General features: G+C 36.5%; 2 protein-coding genes across 5 annotated transcripts; one reads left to right on the top strand and one right to left on the bottom strand.

The window, feature by feature from the left end:
* The first annotated feature begins 1,850 nt into the window (after positions 1-1,850).
* On the top strand, positions 1,851-21,199 carry LOC121381224 (F-box only protein 30-like). Of its 4 annotated transcripts, XR_005959064.1 has the most exons (8): positions 1,851-1,995; positions 3,470-3,629; positions 12,180-12,309; positions 13,085-13,892; positions 15,846-16,656; positions 17,758-17,957; positions 18,940-19,258; positions 20,262-21,199. XR_005959064.1 is itself a non-coding variant. In XM_041510437.1 (7 exons), exons 3-7 carry the CDS (start codon positions 12,203-12,205, stop codon positions 19,201-19,203), a joined length of 2,190 nt encoding a protein of 729 aa, XP_041366371.1. In that variant the 5' UTR covers positions 1,851-1,995; positions 3,470-3,612; positions 12,180-12,202; the 3' UTR covers positions 19,204-21,199. The 4 variants fall into 4 exon arrangements, 3 of the variants coding, with proteins under 3 accessions (XP_041366371.1, XP_041366369.1, XP_041366372.1); XM_041510437.1 differs by having other exon boundaries at positions 3,470-3,612; positions 18,940-21,199; XM_041510435.1 differs by having other exon boundaries at positions 18,940-21,199.
* LOC121381745 lies at positions 2,812-3,342 on the bottom strand. The gene has a single exon (XM_041511093.1). It carries the CDS (start codon positions 3,340-3,342, stop codon positions 2,812-2,814), a length of 531 nt encoding a protein of 176 aa, XP_041367027.1.
* Positions 21,200-27,270: the final 6,071 nt, after the last annotated feature.

The raw sequence follows: 27,270 nt of genomic DNA, 5'->3' as shown, positions 1-27,270 counted from the left end.
ACAGAACCGCAACTAAACAAAAACGAATGTTAATTCAACCGACAGCCGTCTTTCTTTCTTTCTTTTTCTTTTGTTTGTTTGTTGTTGTTGTTGTTTTCTCTGTTTTTGTTTTATTTGTTGTGAGTTTATTTTTACTTTAGTTAAATGTACAATCTCACTTTTGAATCCCGCCAAAAGTATTAACGAGCAGAAATATTGAACCTGTTAATGTTAATGTTAATGAAGTCAAAACGACCAAAGAAAAACGAGACCCCCCCCCCACCAAAAACCCCCCAACAAAAACCACTGCCATAGAAAAAAGTAAAAACGACAAAAAAATTATTACTAGTATAAATATTTATGCATTAGACCTAGGTATATGCATCCACTGCAGATGTTTAATTTGAGCCCTATTATTTAATTCTTATATATGTGTGGTGTGTGCTATCCTGTCTGTGGGATATGGTGCATATAAAAGATCCCTTGCTACTAATGGAAATGTTGCGGGATTCCTATGTCAAAATTATAAAATATTTGTCATATATCCATCAGTTGATGATTAATATTTTAATATGCTCTAGTAGTTTCGTTGAACAACATACTTATATAACTTTAAACTTTATCTAGAAGTCTACCGCAGTTACACGTGATTGATCTCCGTCGGTGGGATTATAGGGATAGCTATATCTCGCTTCAACCAATATATGCTACAAAGCTTAGGCTACTGTAACTAAGACTATGGTATACATTTTTATTCTCTCTGTTGGATATGATTCATATAAAAGATCTCAGGCTACTATTCGAAAAACAAACCCCAGTAGCCCATAGCGTAGCGAGAGCGGATTTTTTCTTATTTTCTGTGTATCATAAATAATATGTCCGACAGTGCCTCATGTCTCTTCCCCACTCCCCCCCCCCCCCCCCCCCCCCCCCCAAGCCTGTTCGCCCCAGTCAATTCACCCACACGTCACATTTAAACCTATATAACCGTTATTAAAATATGATTTTGTACGTCTTACTTCCTTCGTTGATGCAGATCGAAATACTGGATTCAAAATTTTATTTGTGCAATTCGAACATTAAGGTTCTGAACTTCATACTGTAGTCCGAGTAGGCCTACTCTGACGGTAAGAGAGCTAGACACACATTTGGACAGTTATCAACGCTCTTTAGATAACTGTTCAAATGAACGTCTAGCTCTCTTACCGTCAGAGTACCCGGGCTATGAATTGGCCTATTGTGCCGTTTGAGAGCTAAACGGACACTTGGATTTTACCGTCTAAATGTCCGTCTCGCTCTCGAACGGCAGAGTATATCGGCGTACTGATGTCCACTAGCAAGACCTACGGCTGGCCCTGTACAGACACTATGTTGATATTTGTTGAATTACAAGTGTATAGCCTATTCACCCCCCCCCCCCCCCATTATTTTGAATACAAATATTCATAGATCTTTGCTCCATCACGTCACACGTGTGAATATGTTTGTTTTTTTACTACGGTTCCGAACGCTTATCCGTTATTCTTTATTATTATTATCTCATAGAAAAACATTATTATATAAAATACACAGCTAGTTAATGATTAAAACATATTTTTGTCTGATGTACTGTGTAGATTTAACAAAATTAATAATTTGTTATTGTTGTTTTTATTATTTTCCTCGCCATGCACTAAGACTAAGCTTTTTAATAAAAAAATAAAAATCTAAATCAAACATTAAGTAGCGTTATTTCCAAAACTTAGGTTTTGATCATTTAGATTTTTTGTTATAAAGCTTTATTTTAATTTGGTAATTATTATTACTAAATTACTCTCTTAAATTGAATTCTGTCTTTGGCTCATCACGTCGCAATACGGAAGTGGGGGACCTGTTGTGTGTTAAAAAGTTCTCGTTCATTGTGTTATGTTTTCTTTTTATAGTTTACAATAATTAATAATCTCGATATATTCTGTTTATCATGATCGGTAGTAAAGAAGGAGGCAGATGTATTGAATTTGGAATTTTCGTTTTATGGTAGGAATTAATTAGTTCTGTTGTTTGCGATATTATGTGGATGTGTAAACTTTTTGACACTTTTTAAAGTTTTTTTAAAATTTTATTATTTCTGGTTGAATGAAATTGTTATAAAATAATTATAGGTCAGACGTGATAGTACATAGTAAGATCCCCTGTTGTAAATCCGGAATTGGGGGTTGGGGGTCACATGGTTCCTTTGACCCACCGTTTTCAAACTTCAAACGGTACCAGACATATCACCAGTTTGCCTAAGTCGGTTCACCCCCAGTTTGACCGAAGTATGGCGATCTCGCCCCGTGTGGATCTCGCCCTGGTGAAGTCGCCCCGGGTGAGTTTGCCAGGACTTATTTTCATCGTTAGGCGAAGTTATCATACATATTAGACTTGCTAGAAGACATATATTACAACATATATTATAGTATATATCTACTGTCATTATCAGCATGTTTTTGTGCCAAAACTACAGGGTTATACCACTTAAAGTTATACTACTATTTTTGTGTTGGGACACGCTGTGGCGAGATCGCCATATTTACTTCCGTGTTACATGTCTGTTTAGCGAAGTCGCCAGTACATTATAACTCAACAATATTCAAGTTACAAGCAGTTTAATGTTTACTTCATTAAGTAAATACAAGTGCAGTAGTCATGTTTTGATTTTCTTGTTGTAAAATGTAATACATTGGTAGTTTACTTGCAAGCCGGGGCGAGATCGCCAGGATTTTTCTTGTTTAAGTTTACATTTTAACGATTATTTGATATATACTAAATACTAAAGTATGCACTGAACCGATGAGGTACATTTATGATATATTATACCGGAGACACCAAGCGGGAGCAAGCACAGAGAAGTCTGGCTGCACTTCTCTCACCACATTCGTACTCCTCCCAATACTTGAATGTCTTAGCCTGCATGTCGCAGTACTTCTTCTTCTGCATCCGCTTCAACTTTCTATCTGACACCAGTCGAACCTGGTTGCTGATGTGGATGGCTTCTTGGTGCAGCAGGGACACAAGCAGGTAGAGCTGGACTTGGGGACGACCTCGGTTGTTAAGTCTGAAATGCCATCCTTCAACGTCGTTGTTGGTGCGTATACTCTGAAAGTATACACTCCAGCTGTCTGGTGTCCATGTTGCATCCAGGATCCAGGTCGCTTCCAGGTATTCGACTAAAGTTGTCAGCTGGTCAGTTGATGCTTCTGCCTTCAACCCATCAAACACAGCTGGAATGTGTTGATGGGGAAGAAAAGGCAATGACGTCAATTTCTTCAGATATCTGTGAGTGTCGTTGTCACTAAGGTAGGCTTGACGAAGACCAAGGTCTTGAATCTGTAGAGATACCATAATGATTATTTCAAAAATTAAACAAATTTTAAATTCAACAATCTGACCATCAATTTCCATACACACACACACAATATATATATATATACAATAATATAATAATAATGATATATTTACCTTTCTCCAGACAGCCTGTGTCCAGTGAAACGAACACCCCTTTATCTGTACGTCTGGGATCACGGATGCAGCAGCTCTCCACAAGGCTGATTCAAAGTCAATCACCAGACGTTGTACCCTCGGATGAACTGGATGATCGCAAACAAGGCATCCGTTAGCAGCCATATTTTGTAAATTCTATCTCAGTATTTGAAAGCGAATGATGTGTGCATATTTGTGAGAAGCTTTTTATAAAAGTGAATGGATTAAGAGGTTAACAATGTTAACTGATTAAAACAGCAGTGTAATTAATAGAACAAGGCATGTTTTGTGAGTTCCGTTGTGACAGTGAATACTGTGCACACTGTAATCGGGGGGGTAATGGTGAACAGTTAATCAGTCAATCAAGATTAATCAAGTAATGATGGCATTAATTCAGTAAATTGTGAACGGTTATCAGTAACAGCACTTCCATGTTTAATTACCATTCACATTAATTACCACTGTTTAGTTTCAACCAAAGGATGTACTCACTCACAGTAACATACAATTTAATTGTGAATGCTGTACATTTATTTATTTACTGTAACGAAATAAACGAATATGCATCAATAAAATCATAGTGATTTGGCACAGCTTGTTGAAGTGGAATGGACAGAACTAATAATTATGAATATATCACATTATACAAGAAAACAAACAAGTAAGTACTGTTTATGTATTTATTATTAATGAAATAATGGTTATATAACGAATGGCTCGCTGAGTAGTCAGTGAAATGTGGAAAAAATTCTGACTATCTCGCCATACCCTGGACATGCAAACTACGAAAATTACACATTACACAATGAAAACAAAACAATAAATGAATGTTGTCTTGTTCATATATTTATTATACCAAATTGAACCTCAAAGTGTGCACTTATGACAAATAGTTGCGTAGTAACGTGTGACAACTACCCAACATAAAAATGCTACACTGAGAAAATCCTGGTGATCTCGCCACAGCCTGAAAAACTGAAATAATAAAAAATGTAAACTTAAAAAATGTTACATTACATGATGAAAACAAACCATAAATGTGTACTTTACGTGTATTTATTATAATAAACTGTACCCATGAAGATATTGTCAAGTAATATGTAGGCGACTTCGCCCAACAGAAATCCAAATCGTAGAAAATCCTGGCGATCTCGCCCCAGTCTGAAAAAGTGAAATATATCTAAACACATTAACATTGTATAGCAGTAACGATGTATAGCAACCTCGTCAGTTCAGTACATACTTTAGTATTTAGTATATATCAAATAATCGTTAAAATGTAAACTTAAACAAGAAAAATCCTGGCGATCTCGCCCCGGCTTGCAAGTAAACTACCAATGTATTACATTTTACAACAAGAAAATCAAAACATGACTACTGCACGTGTATTTACTTAATGAAGTAAACATTAAACTGCTTGTAACTTGAATATTGTTGAGTTATAATGTACTGGCGACTTCGCTAAACAGACATGTAACACGGAAGTAAATATGGCGATCTCGCCACAGCGTGTCCCAACACAAAAATAGTAGTATAACTTTAAGTGGTATAACCCTGTAGTTTTGGCACAAAAACATGCTGATAATGACAGTAGATATATACTATAATATATGTTGTAATATATGTCTTCTAGCAAGTCTAATATGTATGATAACTTCGCCTAACGATGAAAATAAGTCCTGGCGAACTCTCCCGGGGCGACTTCGCCAGGACGAGATCGACACGGGACGAGATCGCCAGGCTCCGTTTGACCAGTTCACCCCAAGTGTCAGTTTTCCCTCAGTCATTTCAAACCCCCCCCAAAAAAAATGTCAGTCTCTCTCTCTCTCTCTCCCTCCCCCCCCCCCCCCCCCCCAACAATTTGTCAGTTCGCCCCTCCCGCAATATTCACAGTGCCCCTTATCTACTAGTGGGATTAACATCAGTTCCGGTGATTAGTAATTAAGTATCAAGAAGATAATCACCATCTGGAAACACATGCAATGATGTCTGTTAAAGGAGGGGACAATTAAGGCATTTGGCCTGGTATGCATATTCAACGATATATCATGCACATTACTGCTTAATATCAACAAGTATAATCGTATAGTTAATTAATAAAACGGTTAAATGTGACGGCTATTATATATAACGGGCGCAGCCATTTTGTACCATCCCAGTGAATACGCCCTCTGGCGAGCTGGTGGTTACGTAATACCTAATGTGTCACGTCAGGAATTAGTCTTCGAACTGAAGAAACAAAACATACCTGATTTTTGCAGATGCATCGCAATGTTCTGTAATTATATCCATCCTAGTAAGCCAGTACCAATTATATATTATTTTTCAATACAAAATAAACCACCATTGTCAAAGTATTGAAATAACTGTATTATGTTTCGTACATAAATTAACCCACGTACTGAAAACAATAATCGGAGTGTTTTCTTGGTTAATTGGTCTTTTCTTTCCATGACCTTTCTGTGGTTCCTGATTGGCAGGTGTATATTCAGACGGTCCCCATGACACCGTGACTAGACACAATTAAAAGACGTACCTCTTTTATGAAGATCACAGGGTATTGTGTGATAACAGCATGGATACACCTCAAATCGTAATGGACATTACCAACCGCCCTGCTTTATTACTGTAAGTAATTCTGTAAAACCCTTGATTAAGTAGACTTTCCCATCTAAAATCACAAAACTGACCAATTACGTCGTCCCAAAGAAAAGAAAAGTATCACTTGGGTATCGTGAGTGGTAGTTTTTGCTCAAACGTGCCCTACCAATAGGCCTAATAGTATGCATTTTTTCTTTGGTATGCATCTGTCCAACACATAAATCTCTTATTTGAGTTGACTCTACCTTTAACTATTAATATATGGGAAATTCCATGACGAAGCAGACAAAGACTTAAAATTTAAATATTAATTATTTTAATGAATGAATGTGTTTTGTGATCAACAATATGCTGAAGTTCTTGGATAAAAAAATCCAAATTATCATTGAGGTTATTGCCAAAAAGATATCACATGCAGAATAGTTGCCTATTATTTTGACAAATAAATACAATAAAAGCATATTTTTAAAGGTCATAATACATAAATTATGCTTTATACAATCAAATACAGGTTGCATATATGTAATAGCATATCTAATACCTACATGTTACACCCACTGCAGTTGCATAATATGATATGTTATGTTTGTAATTCTTGGTCAAATAGACCACCTGGCACAATGTAATGCGAGTAACCGAAATAGCTATTTTTTCCTCTCTATCATTTATTTCTTGTTTCAAACAAATGGCACTTGATATTTTCCTACACTAATACATACTACAGGTAATGAAACCACAAATTTTTCACAATAGTGACATGAAACACGACACGGATACATAAACAATTGTAATGCGAGTAACCGAAAAATATGTAACGGCAGTTACCAACATTATATTTTAATAGAACAATACCAGTGTATGAATAATTATGCCAACATACTTCTCACTAACACCAAGTTAGTATTTGCTGCCACTTACTGGCTAATAAGCCTAAATATATATGTGCAATTCCAGGGTTACTCGCTTTACATTTTTACCATTCTAATTCTTTTGGTTTTCTCAGGATTAATAATTATACATTCAACACTTATTGTTTTTTATTACATTTTATTAGTTAAATAATCAATGTATATTATAAAATATAGTAAAAGGAAATATGATGATTAGTTTTTATACTGTGAATGTGTAAACATCGGTTACTCGCGTTACAAAAAAAGGACATGACAAAAAATTAACACACTTAAAATCCAGTCTCCTCATACTGTAACAGCTATGATAAAAGTGGTTATATTGGTGCATAGCTATGGTGTTTAGGTATCTTTATATGATAAGAGTTTTGAAATTGTACAATTAATACATTTTTGGTTATCAAAATAGTCCGCTATTTGATAATGGCTAAAAAAAAATAGATTATAAAAAAAAAACCCAGTTTTTAAATGTCAAACTTTTATTGAAAGAAACATCAAAAAGCCACACAAATCAACTAGGTAAATATTACCAACAAATTGAACTTACAATAAGTTAAACAATGAATAAATTAACCATTTTCGGGAATTAACGTAAATATTTTGAAAAATGAAATTTGAATTAAAACAAAACTCTAAAAAGAAGTATAAAATTTGAAATGTCCACGACTGTTGGCAATATATACTTTGTACTGTCCTTTGAAAGAGTGAATGGCACTGATTTGGAATTGGTTTTCATGTGGTGCACACGTCGAATTCCAGGGACTGCAGTAGCACCTTTGAACGAGTATGCCATTCACCCTTTCAAAGGACAGTACAGAGTGGAATAGTCCCAATGCAGTACCAAATTTGCAAGATTCTGAAATCATGGTCGATGACAGGTATGTTGTTGAATACGACGGGACATTGTTCCCAGGAGAAGTGATTGATATCGGCTTGCAGGAAAATGACTATCTGGTATCAGTGATGGAACCAGCAGGATGTTATTGGAAATGGCCACACAAGAGAGACAGCATTTACTACATGAGGAATAAAATGATTAAGGCTCTAGACAAACCTGATATTGCCAACAGTCGTTGACATTTCAAATTTCAACTTCTTTTTAGAGTGTTGTTTTAATTCAAATTTCAATTTCCTAAAAATTGACGTTAAGTCACGAAAATTGTTAATTTATTCATAGGTTAACTTATTGTAAGTTTAATTTGTTGGTAATATTTACTCAGTTGATTTATATGGCTTTCTGATGTTTCTTTCAATAAAAGTTGACATTTAAAAACTATTACGTTTCTTTAAAATAATTTTATTTAGTCATTAGCAAATAGCGGACAAATTGTAACTCAAGTAACCATAACGCGAGTAACCGACTATTTTGATAACCAAAAATATATTAATCGTACAATTTCAAAACTTTTATCATATAAAGATACCTAAACACCATAGCTATACACCAATATATCCACTTTTATCATAACTGTTACAGTATGAGGAGACTTTGGATTTTAAGTGTGTTAATTTTTTGTCATGTCCTTTTTTTGTAACACGAGTAACCAATGTTTACGCATTCACAGTATGAAAACTAATCATCATATTTCCTTTTTTTTATTTTTTTATAATATACATTGATTATTTAACTAATAAAATGCAATAAAGAAAATAAGTGTTGAATGTATAATTATTAATCCTGAGCAAATCAAAAGAATTAGTATGGTAAAAATGTAATGCGAGTAACCGTGGAATTGCCCCTATGCATTGCAATTTGGCAACAAACTTGGCTTTTACCTTGCATAGCACCTATCTTGTCACAGCCATAGTGAGAAATCTCTCATTTCAGCTCATTAATAACTATATTATAATCTATATTATTATTAAATAAACTAATATATGAATATTATATATATTTATTTTATTTTATTCAAATAAAAGAATGAAATATAATTTGAATTTCTTTCTATCTGAATTTGAATTTCCTTCCAAGTGTCATAAAACAATATGGGTGTCAATGATCACATGACATATTTTACATATACATACATGTATGTAAACATAGTCTGTTTCATAATTTTGATTTCTTCTTATTGATATTTTAGAAAGGGTACACCAAAGCTCAAGTGGGGATGAACAGGATGTTTCTGTTGGGCAAAATGGTAATGCATTGGGGGGCGAACTGACATTTGTTTAGGGGTTGAACTGGTATGGGGCGAAGTGGCATGGAGGCAAAATGTCGGGCATTCTAATACTGGGTTATAGTGAAAACGGCACTGTGCCAAAACATCCCAGAGCAAAAACGGAACCAATTGGACAAAAGGGAACTTTGCATTGGCTAAAATCAAATGGCACCAAAATCTATGGACAAAACGGAACCTAGTGTTGGTTGAAATGGCACCAAATATTTTAAAATGTATGGCTAAAACAAAACAAGAATCATTATAAGTTGTGAACGATGATATACCTTAGGCGCTCACCTGTTTGAACGTACACCAGATTGGAGGCAAGGCCCACCACTTTGCTAACCTTTCCTCCAAGGCTTTAAATTATAAATAGTTTAATATATTAAAGTTAATATTATTTTAAAATATACTGTTTAGACCAGCCCAACTGAAAAATGCACCAACTAATATGTAATTTAGTAAGTTCAATAAGTTATTATTTTTAGGCACCTTTTATATATTGTTTTTCTTGTGTTTTATGAACAAACAAAATAAATAAAATGCTTTGACTTTGTAAACTTATTTACAAAAAAACATATTTGTAGGAGGATAGGACTGACTATTTTAAGTATCTCAGTGACGGAATAGATGTTCGGACCAGGCATAACACAATGCATCAATCTTTTAACTGTTAGGTCCTACCTGGTATATTAAAAAATAATTTAAAAAGGTTCCGTTTTCACCAAAACATTGAGGTGCCGTTATAGCCAAATTGGTTTAATTTTCGCCAACAAAAATGGTTCCGTTTTGGTAGTGGTGCTGTTTCATCTCTGTCTGTTCATCTGTCTGTTCCACATATAGTTTTCCTGATGTTTTTTTGTTTTTTTAATGTCTTAAGATATTGAGTTGAAATTTTCTGTATACCGTTATCATTAACTGTTAAAGATCAAGTTTGACTTTCATGGCGACTTAACCATTTTTGACAGAGTTATGGCCTTTGAACTTAGGAGATATGGGCCATTTTCACTAAAAGGGGCAAATAACGGTAAAGACATTGCAGCTGCAATATTTTTCACAAAACAGCATACAATGTAAATAAACAGGGATGCACATAAAAGCATTGTCACTTGATGCTCTGGATGTGATAATTGACCTTGTAAATGCATTAAAAAAGCTTGTGGTTAAAATTATATACCCAAAATGTCCATTCCGTTATTGTGTAGAAAAGCACATGTTATTGTTATGGAATCGCTAAACTCCCTAAAATAGGAAGTGTTTGCCTTTAAACTGCAAAATGTAAGTAAACCACTCACAAATACATTAGTTTCTTAAATTTCAATTTCAAATATTAAAATAAAACTACACTGCATCAACTTTAAGTTGCACCTTTTATTTTTCATTTTATTGTCTTTACCATTATATTATCTACAAAAAGTACCAAATTTTTTATTAGTTTAAAAGTTATCCACAAGATGGCACTGTCACATCTAGGTTAAGCTTAGATCAACATGTTAAGTACATGAATACCAGCTGGGTATCTTTATAGGCAAGTTATTTTTACTTCTTAAAAATCTTCTTTTCAATGTCACGCTTATTGTCTGTCTTTACTGTTAGTTTTATCAAGTATCCTGGAAGCAAGAGAAGCCATCATTTATATTTTTTTATTCAGTAAATCTGTTTTTAAAAGCCATTTGCATAATTGCATTACTGAAGTACATTGCAGATGGCACAAATATCATGTCATGTGTCTTTACCGTGATAGAATTTTTGTCTTTACCGTTATCTATGTTGAATAATTGAGAAGACAGATTTGGCACTTTTTCACAAAAATCCAGTCTAGCATTACATCTTACATATGCCTGTAATAGTAACAATTATAGATGTCTACCTACATTTATAAAAGTATTTGCCATTATTGATTTTTGTGCTATTAATAAATTAACAGGAAAGACATAACGGTAAAGATAAGAAAGAAAGAAATGTTTTATTTAACGATGCACTCAATACATTTTATTAACCAGTCACTGGTCAGTGCAAGTGGTTTACACCTACCCATTGAGCCTTGCGGAGCACTCACTCAGGGTTTGGAGTCTGTATCTGGATTAAAAATCCCATGCCTCGACTGGGATCCGAACCCAGTACTTACCAGCCTGTAGACCGATGGCCTAACCACGACGCCACCGAGGCCGGTAACGGTAAAGACAATTGTTTACTAATATGCCTTACGATTAAGGGTTAAAAACAGAAGCATGGAAATATTTTTATGTACATTTCCAAAAAATTATACATCTCTAGTTTAGCTACTTGAAATTATGCACCACTGAACATATCTGTTTTAGATTTTACTATTAAAGACATAAAAAAACATTTTTTATTTTTAAAAATTCTTTACCGTTATTTGACCCTTTTTGTGAAAATAGTCCATACAAAACATTCTCAGTTTCAGTAGGGGACATGTATTGCTTTAGCAGTATTCGCAGAATGCTTGTTAATCCAGTATTGGAAAAAAATTAACCTTGTAATCTATGATACCACTGCTTGAACTTGAGAATGTTTTACCTATGTCAATATTGAAATGATTTTGTCATAGGCAAAATGTTGACCTATGGCAAATGTGAGCCTGCTTACAGCAATTGTAAGCCAGTAACTTTTTCAACAAATAAACACAAAATTAAAAACCAAACATATTCCTTCAGCTGAGTGGAATTATAATGTTTATCCAGTAGCAAAACACTGCTATCGGTAAACATGATAGCTGTGGTAATTTTGCTTTCTGTGTGATTGTTAAGTACGAGCAGGGCCGGATTTAGACCATGGGGGCACTTCAGGTTCGTGGCCCCCTCAACATAGAAATTAAATCACATGACAAATAAAAAAATGAACTAAGTTTATAATTATTACATATTTTTTATAAAGGAAGTCCTTAGTCTGGGGACCCCTCTGGCAGTGGGGCCTGGGGCAATTGCCCCCTTTGCCCCCTTATAAATCTGGCAGTGAGTTGGAGCCCTGTGATACTGTACCTTTAAACACTTTCCTTGTCTTGCAGTTAGCGGATGACACTGGTGAACGATGCTGCATGCTCATTGTGAGGGCTGTGTTTCCAGACACTGCAATGTGAGGGGAAATGGAGTGGACAGCTGTCCTGTTGTTCCTTGTGAACAAGGCTGTTCCGCTAGGTAAATATACACTTTGACACATTTTACTGATCTCTCCATGACAGGTGAGCAGTGGCTTACATTTACCTCTTAGTCCCCCAAAACTGGCCTTGGTGCATGTTTAATGACTCAGTGGGTAGGTGTAAGGCAATTAACCCAATTTCACTCTCACTAACCGCACACACACTGTCTTGGACAGACATCCTTAGAAAAGCTGGAAATTGGTGAATGGAACAGCATTTGTCTTTCTTTTCTTAATCAGTGGATTGCTGTTCTATTATTTTTAAACAGAGAGACTTGCTCTGACAAATGATTGCTCGTACTACCAAGCATGGAGGAAGCAAGTAGTCATTTATGGGGCTGACAGATCGAGGGTGCAAAGACGCCCAAGTTTCTAGGGGGGTGGGGGTTTACTACCAATAATAAGATTTACTACCAGTAATAATTTTTATTCAGAATTCCCACCCCTCTTGCTCTGTTGTGCCTGACTGCTGGTAGTCCATCCCGAAAAGAACTAGCCCACCATTTTAGTAGTAAGTCGGTTTTATTTTTGCATGTTTTAAATTTTTTTTTTAATATATTATTAATTAGTTTTTAAAATGATGAAATTTATTTAAAATAATGAAAGGTGGTATTAGTGGTTTCTATGTGATACTTAGGTAACAACAGGTCAACAACAATGGGGGAGGGGTGAGGAAAGAAGTGAAAATTGGACCAATGTAAAAGTGTACTACATGTATATGCAAAATAATAATAGTGAATGTAACACATTTTATTATTGTTACCAATCTTCCAGGTACCACCAGTGCCTCCAGAGTGAACACACACTGCTGTGTCCTGAAGAGCGGGTGAGCTGCATCAACGCTGTCAATGGCTGCCCTCTTATTATGGTGCGTCGCAAGCTGGCGAGTCATCTGGAGGTGTGTCCAGCCAGCGTCCTGTGCTGCCCAACTGAGTGGAACCGCTGGCCCATGCACTCCAAGGAGGATGGCAAGAAAATGCCAGTCCCATCCTGTAGTCGATACATCATGTGCGGCCAGCTGGATGTCGCCTTGGCGATGAGGGATCAACGCATGCTCATCCAGACTCTGAATGCTCCCAAGAAGACGAAGCGAATAATGAGGAATTCCCTGACAACGCGTTACCCTGCCGCGCCCTTCAGTCACCGAGGTGCTTCGATGGAGTCTGATGTATTGACGTCGGAGGAGAATTCGAGGAATGTTTCCGACGACGACTGCGATGTGCCTTGGAATCTGGGTCAGTACCCGCCGGGACTACAGAGGAGTGTTTGCAGTCGACTGATCCGAGCGACGAAGCAGGCGACGGAGAGTTTGACGGTGACTCTGGACTTAGTTTCCAACCACTTGTCTGGTCAGGCTCCCTCGTGCAGCAATTCATCGCTGGAAGAGTTGTGTAAAGGGCCCGATGGTGTTGATGGTGTGGATGATATGCAGGAGTCCGCAGGGTGTGCAGATGGCAGTCTTCCCATTGCTTGTGGGTTATGTAAACCCCAGTCAAAGCACGTGCACTCTGTGCAGTGTATGACCGGTTTCCATAATGGCAGTCTTCCACAAGCAGAGGTAGCAGAGCCAGAGGAACCGCAGGTAAGTAAAGTAAATTATATTTAGTATGATGGAATTTTACATAGGCATCAAAATAAGCATTGTATCTGGTAACCCATTTACAGGTTACCACAAAATAGGCATCGAAGTAAGCATTGTATCTGGTAACCTAGCCAGAGTACTCTGACTGTAAGAGAGCTAGACGAACATTTGGACATAAACACGCTCTCATTACAGTCAGAGACCAACCTATGTCTTTTTTTGGCAATTCCTGACTACCAAACGGTAGGCAACCAATCCCGCTCTAATACCACAACAATCCTATGTTTGACGTCAAATACCTTTACATCAATCATTTTCGATTGTTGCGACGGAGTGTCACGAAGCGTAGCTGAATGTGGGTGCTGTCGGGTTTCTTTCTGTAGTATGTGTATTAGTGATTAATATGTGGATTTTTTTGTATCACTTAACTCGAAAATGATTGATGTAAAGGTATTTGACGTCAAACAGGATTGTTGTGGTATTAGAGCGGGACTCGTTGCCTACCGTTTGGTAGTCAGGAATTGCCAAAAAAAGACATAGGTTGGTCTCTGACTGTAATGAGAGCGTGTTTATGTCCAAATGTCCGTCTAGCTCTCTTACAGTCAGAGTACTCGGGCTACTGGTAACCCATTTACACTGTTACAGGTTACCACAAAATAGGCATCGAAGTAAGCATTGTATCTGGTAACCCATTTACACTGTTACAGGTTACCACAAAATAGGCATCGAAGTAAGCATTGTATCTGGTAACCCATTTACACTGTTACAGGTTACCACAAAATAGGCATCGAAGTAAGCATTGTGTTTGGTAATCCATTTACACTGTTACAGGTTACCACAAAATATGGCCTGGTTACCACAACAAAATGAAAGTTAGAATTGAATTCCTGTTACTACTACTTTTAAAGCGGATGTTCTGAAATTGTATCGGTGCCGCAAACATCGGTACGAGAAACGAAATCCGGAAGTAAATTTATCTAGTGGGAGCTGCTTAAACGCGGATTGCTGAAATTGCTTGCAAGTGCGCACAAACATTGGTGCAATTTCATATGAGAAAACGAAATGCGGAAGTAAATTCATCTAGTGGACGCTGCTTTAACGCGGATTAACTATAACTGCTTGCAATTGCACAAGTGCGCGTGAACATCGATGCAATTCCTGACGAGAAAATGAAATGTGGAAGTCCGGAATGCATTGCCTGATTTACATTCGGAAACTTAGAAATGTTTGTCGAGAATGAAACACCGTTCTCGACTTTTCTTACATGTGGTAACTTCCCGGTAACCTGAACGACCGTTCTCGACTTATTTCGATGTCTGAGTAATCCTGTATCAATAAAGCAGATTTCAGACTAAAATAAATGATCTATCCAGTAATGTTTATATAAATTGTTGGGTATTTACTTGGTTATTATTTGGACAAAAGTGTCATGTCAAGAGTTGTGCATCAAGATGGATGATTGTTTAATTTTTTACTAGTGCTGTCAGTTGATTGTCCAAGTGTGCAATTTGTTTAGTACCTTTTTAAAAATGTTGAAACGGCTTGTGTGGGTTTTTTTTTAATCATTATTGGGTATTTACTTTGTAATTATATATATAAAATTGCCATCAGAAAATATCTGAATTTCAAGATCACATCACTTAATTTTTTACAAATTTCAGGGTTTCTGCCAGAGGGTAATATGGGTATGGTGCCATACCAAAAATGTTTTGCAGATTTTATTTTTTTAAGTTAAACTTTTGACAAAATTAATTAATCTTATCATTACTATATGATTTTCTTAACCCTAACCCTAACCCCCTAACCCAGTTTCTTTCTGGGGGACAGCAGGTGCATGCAGCAAACACATTGTAAATATACAATTCCATAGCTCCATACCCAAACATTTCTTTCTAGCAAAATCCCTAACAATGCAATGATTTCTTTCTAAAGTTACCTCTTTCATTTGTCTAGGAGCTTGTTGACAATCTGGATTGCCTGGACAGTAAACCGATTAACGAGGACACCAAGCTCCACGAACTGCTGGGTGTTGACATCAACATTGACTGTATAACACGGTACCAGCCGAAACCGGCCGAGATGTACACGTTTCTATGTGCGCAGGAGTTCCGGCGAGACGAGTTCGCCTGGCACTACAAGAACGTGCACGTCGACCTACAGAGCTGCTTCAACGGCTGGATGGAGCAGCGCTGTCCCCTCGCCCACCGTGGCTGCACCTTCTCCTTCCGCCGATTCCAGCCGCGCTCCAACGGTGCTCACATCACTCACAGCTACCTGAGCGAAAGCTTCGGCTTGGTTTTGAATGATCTCCCGCAGGTGAAATGTTTGACAAATAAATCCGCGGAGCCCAATGCTTGCTGTGATACCCACAGAACAGACGATACTGTGATACCTCAGTCGGGCTTATCGCCGAACGATATACGACACGCCCGCAGTGTAGATGTAACAAATTCAAACGTAAGCAGCTTAGTCTGTGACACTATGGAAACCAGCTGTCTTTCAGATGTCGCGTCCACGCCCTTGTCTTTCAATGCCAGCGATTATGATTACCACCACAATGATGATGACGATGTTGATCTTGACAACGATGGTGCTAAGGATGTAGAAATTGATGTCTCCGGTTCAAGCGTTGTCTCACAACAGTCTCACACTTCGCTTGTTGCAGAGGATAATAATAATGTCATTGTGTTTACGTCTCAGCGAGCCTACTCGCCAATTCTTTTATGTACAGTGCAAGATTCTGCCTTGACAGATGTTAATTCAGGTACAATTAGCAATATGTTTGTTTCATTTCTTAAAGTACAAGGCAAAGTAGACATAGTAGGAGACACTACCTTTCCCCCTTAATAAAAATAGATTTCTTTAATGCTTGGCATTAGTAAATGGCAGAAATTTTCATAACATAATGTACACTGCAGGCAATAGTAGATGGCTGCAAATTCTCTTTTTTGTTACTTTTTTCACAGTCATAATCATATGTTGCAAACATCTCACACAGTGCCCTACAACAGATACATTGAAGGTAGTGATATATGTATGTGCTGTCCTGCCTGTGGAAATCTGCGTATAAAAGATCCTTTGCTGCTTGTATGGAAAAATGTAGCAGGTTTCCTCGTCTGGAAATATATGAAGAGTTCAGGCGCAAAACGCGATATAAACCATTTTCTTTCTAGTTTTTGGTTAAAGCTATTATTGTATGTCTGTAAATGCTAATCGTAGGCTCGCTGATTTGCTGCAAAACGAGATTGATCCTTATGAAATTGTATTGGGTAAATCCCAGTTTTTTGTATCAAAACGCGATATACGCCAATTAAAAACATCACTTTTACTGAAAATTAAAAATGGATATATCGCGTTTTGCGCCTGAACTCTTCATATATATATGAAGAGTTCAGGCGCAATATGAAATAAAAAGAAGTTTAAGCTACTACAAACATTAGGATGATCAGAAACACACTGGATATATAGACACTGATGTTTTTAACAAGAAAATTGTAGTTTTAGTCTTTAATAAGAAAATATATTTGAAGTGTAATTTTAGTTATTAAATAGACCTGATTAGTGAGAATCTTACATATATATTCATGTACAAGCCAGCAAACTTGGGACAGTCCCTTTAAAGAAAACAAAGTTTACTTTTCTAGCATGGAGCACGGCCCTGTCAAGTAGTCCCTCACTGAAATGGGAATACTGCGGCTTCACCATTCATCACTTCATCATCCATGTTTGTAAACACACATTTTAAAGTCCTTGTCTCTATGTGTATGTACATGTGTGTTAAATTTTTGTGGTAGGTTTTTTATTTTATTTTATTTTTATTTTTATTTTTATTTTTATTTTTTTAAAGTTAACTTTTGTGTTTCAGATCTCTTTATGAAGCTTCCGTTTGAAGTGTTGCGTCACGTGGCCCGCCACCTCGACTCGTTCAGTCTGCGCAATCTGGCTCTGACCAGTCGCCTGCTGCGTGACGTCTGCTGCAGCCTGCTCAACGAGCGCGGTATCGTCACCACCACGTGGAGGAAGACCGTCATCGGCCTGAAAGTCTCATGGCAGCCGGCCGGCAGGGTACGTAGCATGTTCAAGATGTTTCTCAAACAGCACATTAATGTAGTACAAGAATCAGTAGACAGAGCACAATATTTCAAGATTTTTATGACTGCATATTAAAGATCCTTTGCTACTTATGGACATCCAATAGCCGATGATTAATGAATCAATGTGCTCTAGTGGTGTCATTAAACAAAACAATTGTTTTTGCTACCAATGGGAAAATTTAGCAGGTTTCCTCTCTAAGACTACATGTACATGTATATGTTAAAAAAAAAAAAATTATCATTGAATAGCCAATGATTAATAAATCAGTGTGATCTAGTGCTGTCGTCAAACCAAACAAACTTTAACCTACTGTTTCACGATTTTAGGTAACCTGAACTTAGTTCACGTGATTTTCACCCAGGTAGCCGATTGTTTGGTTACATGAGTTACATTTGGTTATTGAATAAGTTCTGATGACACTGAAGTTTCTAACTTTTAATATACGAATGTAAAGGTTCACAATACATGTATAACGGATTGGCAGTTTGCATGTTACGTAACCGCCACGAGAACAGAACAACAGTTCACAGGAAATATTGTGCCAGTGGTATAGATTGTTTTGGAAGGTTTGTTTTTCTGGAATTTGTCAAAGTCTCGAAAAAGATAATCCTCCCCTCTTGTGGTACGTGCAAGTATGTGATTCTGCAGGTGGTTTGTCCAATTTCAGCTTTTTTGCATTGGCTAGTTTTAAAACAGTAAACTTAATTTGATTGGAAATGCTAAAGGAATGACTCTTATAAGTATGGTGTAGCTTTTCCAGATCTATTCAACTTTTATTTTTAAATGGCCATCAGATTCTTTTTATACCTCTGACAGTGGGCATTTCTTCCCTGTTCCCATGGATTGGCCCACTTGATAGCTACTACTTTTTTAAGCTTTTGTGCTATACACATCTTCTTTGACCTTTTTTATTCCGTTTCTTTAATAATAATAATTTAATTGTGTTTTGTAGGTGTGGCAGTTCAGCACGTCATTCTCTCCGGTTGAACAGTGGCACTTCAGTGGAGACAACCCAGTGAGTGAACACCTCAAGGTGTGTCCGTTCAACCAGGAGCTGAACGTTCACGCGGAACCGTTCCAGGTGGGCCCGCCGTTCATTGCAGAGAGCGACAACAAGCTGAAGGACCTCCTGGCCCAGAGACAGCGCGACTCCGTCAGCATGAGGCTGCGCGAACTCGGCAACCTGCAGGCCTGTCACATGATGAACAACTGTTAATCCAGCCTCGTTACGTTACCATGGAAACAGTCGTATTTATTAGTGATAACTAGAGGTAGTAATCCATAACATATTGGCTAGAGGGCGTTGTACAGGCCTGTCACATGATGAGACATCTGTTAGTCCAGCCTTGTTACGTTACCATGGAAACAGTCGTATTAGTGATAACTAGAGGTAGTAATCCATAACATATTGGCTGGAGGGTATTGTACAGGCCTGTCACATGATGAGATATCTGTTAGTCCAGCCTTGTTACGTTACCATGGAAACAGTCGTATTAGTGATAACTAGAGGTAGTAATCCATGAGCTTGTGGCTGGAGGGTATTGTACAGGCCTGTCACATGATGAGATATCTGTTAGTCCAGTCTTGTTATGTTTCTATGGAAACTTGTATTTATTAGTGATAACTAGAGGTAGTAATCCATAACATAATGGCTAGAGGGCGTTGTACAGGCCTGTCACATGATGACACCACTGTTAGTCCAGCCTTGTTACGTTACCATGGAAACTAATCCATAACCTCATGGTTAGAGGGCATTTTGCAGGCCTGCCACATGATAAGACAACTGTTACCATGGAAATTTTTATTTATTAGTGGTAACTAAAGGTGCAATCCATCTAGAGAGTACTGTGCAGGCCTGTCACATGGTGAACACCTACTGTTAATTCAGCCTGTTATGTTACCATGGAAACTCATATTTATTAGTGATAATGATTGAGTGATAACTAAGTTTAGTAATCAGTAACCTCCTGGCTGGAATGCCTGACACATAAGACAACCGTTAATTCAGCTGGGTTAAATTGCCATTGAAAACTCATACAGGGCTAGCTCTGGCACTCACCAAATTCGCCAATTGCGAATTTTGAAGGCATTTGGCGAATTTTATTTTAATTTGGCGAAAAAATGCATGTAATAATTTTTTTTAAATTTTTGTGAAAATAACTGTTGATTTCTGCAATTTTTCAAGTTTAATAGACAATTTGGTGAAATATTTTTCTCACCCATAGCTAGCCCTGTCATATTTATTATTAATAATTAGGCCTGATTTCTCTTCAGTGGTTCAGATGTGAGAGGCTTCAAATACTCTCGGATAAACCCAGTTTTCAACGAGCTGTTGATCGTGTGGAAAATGACTTCACATGGAACAACATTCACTTCAAACTGATTCTGAGCAGATTGAAACTGAATCGTTGACACAAAGTTCAACTGGTCCTCCCTGAATCGTGAATCATGGTTTTAAACTTCAACAAGAAATAGGGCTTATGAATAACTACATGTAGTAGTCCATCACTTTATGACTAGTGGGCATTGTGCAAGCCTGACATATGAAAGACAACTGTTAGTACAGACAACTGTTAATACAGACAACTGTTAGTACAGACAACTGTTAATACAGACTCGTGTTAGGAGGATGAGCACTCACAGGTGCTCACTGGACTGGTTTTTGCACTTAATATGAAATTAACCAGTCAAATTCTTATTGAGCGCTCGCCCTCATTAGTAGGCTACAACTGAGTAATCTTACCATGGCAACTCGTGTTTATATAATACATAGTAACCCATACCTCATGGCTGGTGAACAATATAACCTGCAACAGTTTCATGTTACCAGGTTGACTCAAATTTATTACTGATAATTGGTGATACATATATATAGTAATCCATAACGTGACCAATTTGCAAAGAAACTTGGAAAACCAGTCATTAGATTTAGCACCTCAATGACTGGCTTTGATATGATACCTCTCTAGTAATCAGAGGGGATTGGGGGTGGGGGTTGGGGGGGGGGGGGGGGGGGGGAACATATCCCAGTGGTAAAGAGCTAGCTTGATGTGCAGCCAATCTGGGGTCGATCACTGTCGGTGGTGCCATTGGGCTATTTCTTGTTCCATCCAGTGCACTACAACTGGTATATCAAAGACCATGGTATGTGCTATCCTGTCTGGGATTGTGCATATAAAATATCCTTTGCTACTAATGGAAATTTGTATCAGGTTTCCTCTCTAAGACTATATGTCACAATTACAAATTGTTTGACGTCCAATAGCCAATGATTAATAAATCATGTGCTCTAGTGGTGGTGTTAATTTTTTTTAAATAATAATAAAATCTACCAATCAATAGCAGGTTGTTCTTTATAAACTCAATTGTACCAGATTAAACTATGTGTTAGGGTGCCATTCATTAAAAAAAAGTTTCTTTCTGTTATCATCTAAATTACTGAATGTTTTTAGATCATCCAGGAATATGTTCATTGTAGTATATTCTTAAAAGACATAATAATCCAATTTGTATCATACAAAGTAAACTGGCATGTTAAAATTAACATATACATTGTCAAGTAATAAAATGTAGTTGTTTTGAGAATGTAATGTTTATATATTGATTCTGATGAATGTCACATATGTATGAGGGTCATATCAAATTCCTATTTATATACACAGGTTGATGTTATACAAGGTGCCAATTTTTGAAAGTTGAACCATAATGCAATTTGTCATAAATGCATAGAGATCATACAGTTCATAGATAATCAGTAACTTGTCACACCTTTGTGAGTGCTATACATAATTTATCTAACTTACTTGAAAAGTTTTTAATAACAGCTTCAGCCTTGACTCACCATATTGTAACATCATTTACTAAATTAACGTAGAATACAAACACAACAGTTGCTACAATTTTAATAAACTTGTGATTTATTGTCAATATCCTTCATACAACTTATAAGCTAGTTGCCAGGTTTCTTTTTTTAATACTTTGCAACACAAACCCGTGAAAGAACACCCTACATTTTAATGTTAAAATAGGAAATAATTAAAAAAAATTGTGAATGTAGATAGCAAGTCCATGACTGTATAGTCGAACAATATCAAAGAATGGCATATGACTGTAGCAAAATTAATGTGGTTTGATGTACTGTATTCAAGATGGTTAATTAATTAAAATATATCTAAGACTGTAGGTTTAATGTAATTTCTACATGAGTTCCATAAAATTCATATGGCACTAATACATACATATTTAGTGTAGTAATTTATTTATTATCTTACAAACTATATTTAATAATAAATCTAAGTACAAAATAATGTGTTCACTGTACAATCGTATTATTATCCATATGCTTCATAGCAATACATGCACGGCTATCATGATAATCTCGCACCCACTCATTAGTAAAATAGATTTATTTATATCAAAAATTTATATAATATCCATACTTTATGGATTGATTCAGGTTATAAATTGATTGTAAAATATTTGATCTATTTTTAATTATATTGTTTTGATGCAACTGCCCAATGCAAGACATAACTGACCATAATATATATAAAATATTAAACGTAGAAGACAAATGATGATACTCATAAGTGTACAAAATGACATGGGGATGGAGGCAGCTACTCTTCCCCCCCCCCCCCCCCCCCCCCCCCCCCCCCCCCCCCCCCCCCCCCCCACCCACCCCCCCCCCCCCCCCCCCCCCCCCCCCCCCCCCCCCCGTTTAATTCTGGCATAAAGCAATCTGCCCCCTACAAAAATGGGAGCCAATATGCCTATGATTGTACTTACATGTAGTTGATGTGTAATGTCAAAACAAAACAAAAATGGGAGCCAATATGCCTATGATTGTACTTACATGTAGTTGATCTGTAATGTCAAAACAAAACAAAAACCAAAAAACTCTTCAGGAATCGATTGACAATTACAACTGGAGTTAAAGCCCTCCACTCTTTCAATCAAATGTCAGTTAACATTTTCACTATTTAGATCATACTTTATGTTTTCATCAAATAAGCATTCTGCCTACATGCGAGATGTTAATTTGTTTTTGTTTGATATGAAATATCTGGAAATCTTGTAACATTAGGTCAAGTATTTATTAATTTCTTATTTTATTAATTTAACGCTTTGATGGTGTGTCACATTTTAATATATTTCAAAACAGTTTTACATTGGTGCAAATTTGGTATGAATTGGGAATGTTTTGTCTGTAGATGAATGTATTAGATTTTGCAACTTTGCATGCTGTTTGTGATATTCATTTGTTTATTGACTCGCCTCGTTTCACAGAGGAAATAAAAATATGGTATACACATCCATTTTTGCATATATTAATATCTGTCTTTGCCAAGAAAGGCGAGTAATCTTCATCACTCCCGCTCCCCTCCACACTCCCCTGGAAACGTTTAGGAGAGAGCAGGGACATAGCTGGGGGGGGGGGCGGCGGCAAGAATAAAATCCGGAAAAATTATAGCAACTTAAAGAAAATTATCTTCTTAAGCGTTTAAGGAGTTTTAGACTATTAACTACTCAGTTGCCCCCCCCCCCCCCCCCCCCCCCCCCCCAACAAAAAATCCTAGCTACGGCCCTGGAGAGGCAAACTGATCTGGCAATAAATATTTTTTAAACATTTTATTTGAAACTGGATGTGATTGTTTGCCTGGCATCATTTAAGGAGAGTGATCCTCAGCGTGCCGTGATTATTGATGCTCATGGTGAAGACTATAATTATGATTGTTGTATGCAGACAGCACTTCGCTATATAATTACACTTTTATTTTCAAAACAATGTCATGTACTTTGACTGGAAAAGTGTCCTTTGTTTTGATGTAAAAGATGAAGTGCACACCTGGGTTTAATTTGGTGTATACTTAGTGATAGACATAGTTTTAAACACTACTACATACGTTTTACTATTAGAGCCATTTTTTAAAATTAAAATTTGACATTACTTACATTTTATTGTTTAGATTATATATTTCTATATACCAAAAATGTTTCTGGTCATTCTGGTGTTTGTAATACCATGAAATACATCTTTTATAACTCTAAAAATGCACATACCTCTGAGAAGTAACAGTTATAGATGCAAACTCTAGTCTTATTTTTAGAGGGTATTTTTCATCTTTCAGCGTCACAAACTCTAGTTGTATCTTTATCCAGCGCTGTATGAAGATAAACCAAACTTAGTATCCAGGGGCCTAATTCACAAAGCTCTCTTAGGCTCTACTAGACAACAAAGCATCCTCTTTGCAAGTCGTTTTGCATTGCACTGTGATACTGCAAAGTCACGAGAGTTTAATGAATTAAGTCCTTGGACTGAAAGTAGTATATTGGTTATTGCTTTGTTCTAGCTGTCGGGGAAACCCTGACTAGCTGCTGAGACTTTTAAACTAAAAAACAATATACTTAAAAGGAAGGAAGAAATGTTTTATTTGTGAAAGAGGAAACTTGCAGCCATCACATCATAGACTGGGTGGTACATAAATATTTGTTGTCAGTCTGTCAATATTCTGCATGTTTGTTATTTTATCACATACATGTAGGATACCTCTCAAAATGGTATGTCATATAATGCTTGCAGTCTTTGCCATATTTTTAAAACATTAATATAAATTATAATATAAATATTAAAGAAAATTACTGGTATTGTGTGACTTACAAGTTGATTGGCCAACCAACTAATGGCCTCTATATACAGTTTATTGCATTTCCACTTTGCATGTGGAACCATATTCAGGTAATATGTGCAGTTTTCAGGTCATTTATATTTGTCAAATTTTGTACGTAGGGTCTGCATGTATATTGTTCATGCACAAGTCTTCGTACAAAATATATATGTTGATCTCCCTTTTTTTGCTTTGGGTTAGGCCTATTTATTCTTTGTGTGGTTTGTTTGTATAATGCAAAAATCCATATATTATGTAATATTCATGAACAAAAGGATTTTGAAAATGATTTACTGTCAATATTTATAATTTCTCTTATTAGCTTTGCGTAGCTTAGATTTACAAACCAGATTGTCTTCAATAAGCTTATTCCAAGCTATTTAACCTTTGACACAGCTGGTGAACATACTTCTTTTTTTTCCTGAGCCATTATCTTATTTTCTAGTTGAAGAAACACTTCAATCCAAACTTCGGATCACATCAAATTCAGTTATGTTACATCTATATGCACAGAAACAACTAACACCCTGCCAAAATTGAATGATAATAGGAATTGCTTCAAACATTTCATTAAAAAAAACAACAACATTTAGATATGTTTTTTTCTCAGCAATTCAAGCTGTGATGACATCCATTGTGATATAGGGTATTTTGAAAAGTTGTTTGTTCTCAGCTTGGGCCAGTGTCTTATCCATGCTTTCATCTTGTTGAGTGTATCATATGCATGTTAATGAAGGTGACTCTTCGAAGCATATCAATTCATGACAATTATTTCGGGTTTGCTTGTGTGTTGTTGTGTGTCATGTTATGGAGTTAATGCAATAGATAGATGTATTTTAACATCTTGTAGATCACTACACTCAAAATATGTGCCATCTTGTTTAGTTTCAGTTTAAAAACAAGACATCTCTTCACCAAGTTTTATATATTTTTATTTATAAAATGTATCTAAAACAATTGTTGTTTTGTGTTAATGTTAAAAGTTAATAGTTTTTGGATCTCTTCTGTTTAACCAAGAGTACATATTTTAATAATTAATAATGTGGATGTGTAGTAGTGTTGGTATAAAGTGCTACTGGCAGTAGATAGTGGGAATTTCCCTATTAGCTCATTTGGTAGAGCGTTACTGTCTCATACTGAGAGACCGTGGTTCGAATTCCCTTAGTGGAGGTTGATTATTCTCTTACATTTGGAGCCGATGTAGGGACTGACAGTGTACAATAATACAATTATAACCCAGCCAGAACCCGTAACAGATCAACTGCCTGTGACCCACAACTCCAGGACGTAGCTTCACTTGAGGGGGTAGTATGTAGTAGCAATGATACAAAGTGCTCCTACTGGCAGTAGCTAGTGGGTATTTCGCTATTGGTTCAGTTGGTAGAGCGTTAAGACTCTCACACTGAGAGACCGTGGTTTGAATCCCCTCAATGGAGGTTGATTATTCAATTACATTTTAGGTAGCGGCATCAACAAACACAGATGGTTATCAAATGTTGATTTATTCAGGGTTCCACATTAAAACCATTCGAAACGGTCTGTTACGGGAAATACAAATAACCACCTGAACAACAATCCTAAACCTAGTAGCAAATAACAATATTTGCCCAGGTACACATCTATTTATTCACCTTGATGCAACAGATAAAACGTGCGTGAAAATATGCTGCAGTGCAACAAGCTTATGCAGCTAGTATGTATACACTATGCCACATGCTGTATATCGATCCATGTACCCAACATAAGTTTGTTTTGTTCAGCGACACCACTAGAGCACATTGATTTATTAATCATAGGCTATTTGGATGTACCCAATAGTGCAATCTACAATACCGGTACATTACGTTTCCAAATTTATATTAGACTATAGTCACGGTCCATGTATTACAATATTCAAGATAAAGCTATATACATATATATTCCCCCCCCCCCCCCAATAAAACCCTACCACAGATGGATTTAGAACATTTGTGATATCATTACTAATTGAAAGCAAACTACAGGTACCTGGGTCCAGTTATGTGCAGTGCATAGCCAGGTTATGATGCTGCAACAGGATGTGACCACTTTCTTCAGAACGAAGAGTGAAAATCCAGAGTTTGACATATCAACTAGCTCTCGGTCCTGGCTAGTGGAAATAACAACTATTAAATATCCTGGTTGCAAAAACAAATTTGCGAGAAAATAGTGAAAGGAAAATTGGTTTTCATTTTTTCTGAATCGGTACACCCCCAGTGTCTAATAAAAAAAAAAATACCCATGTTTGGGACTTGGGAATTTTTTTTTTTTTTTTTTTTTTTTTACAGCACTTTGAAATTAGGCTTTTTATGTCAATGAAATTAGCAAGAAGTTAAAAAAATAATTACACTTTACAATTAGTTTCAGTTGCTTTTGATGAGTTAGAATGACTTGAGCCGACCACCAAACAATGTTTTAGTTTTTCCTGCAAAAATGGCAGCCATCTTGGATTTGATCATGATAACATCATCCCATCAAGTCTTTACATAGACAACAGAAAAGCGTAATTATTTTTGTAACTTCTTGCCAATTTTTATCGACATGAAAAGACTACAAAGTGACCGAAACCGTAAGTTTGTTATCCCTACCTCGGTGAA

The sequence above is a fragment of the Gigantopelta aegis genome, chromosome 9, assembly GCF_016097555.1.
Source record: "Gigantopelta aegis isolate Gae_Host chromosome 9, Gae_host_genome, whole genome shotgun sequence".
In the NCBI taxonomy this organism is placed as follows: domain Eukaryota; kingdom Metazoa; phylum Mollusca; class Gastropoda; order Neomphalida; family Peltospiridae; genus Gigantopelta; species Gigantopelta aegis.
This window is presented reverse-complemented; position numbering and strand designations above follow the sequence as displayed.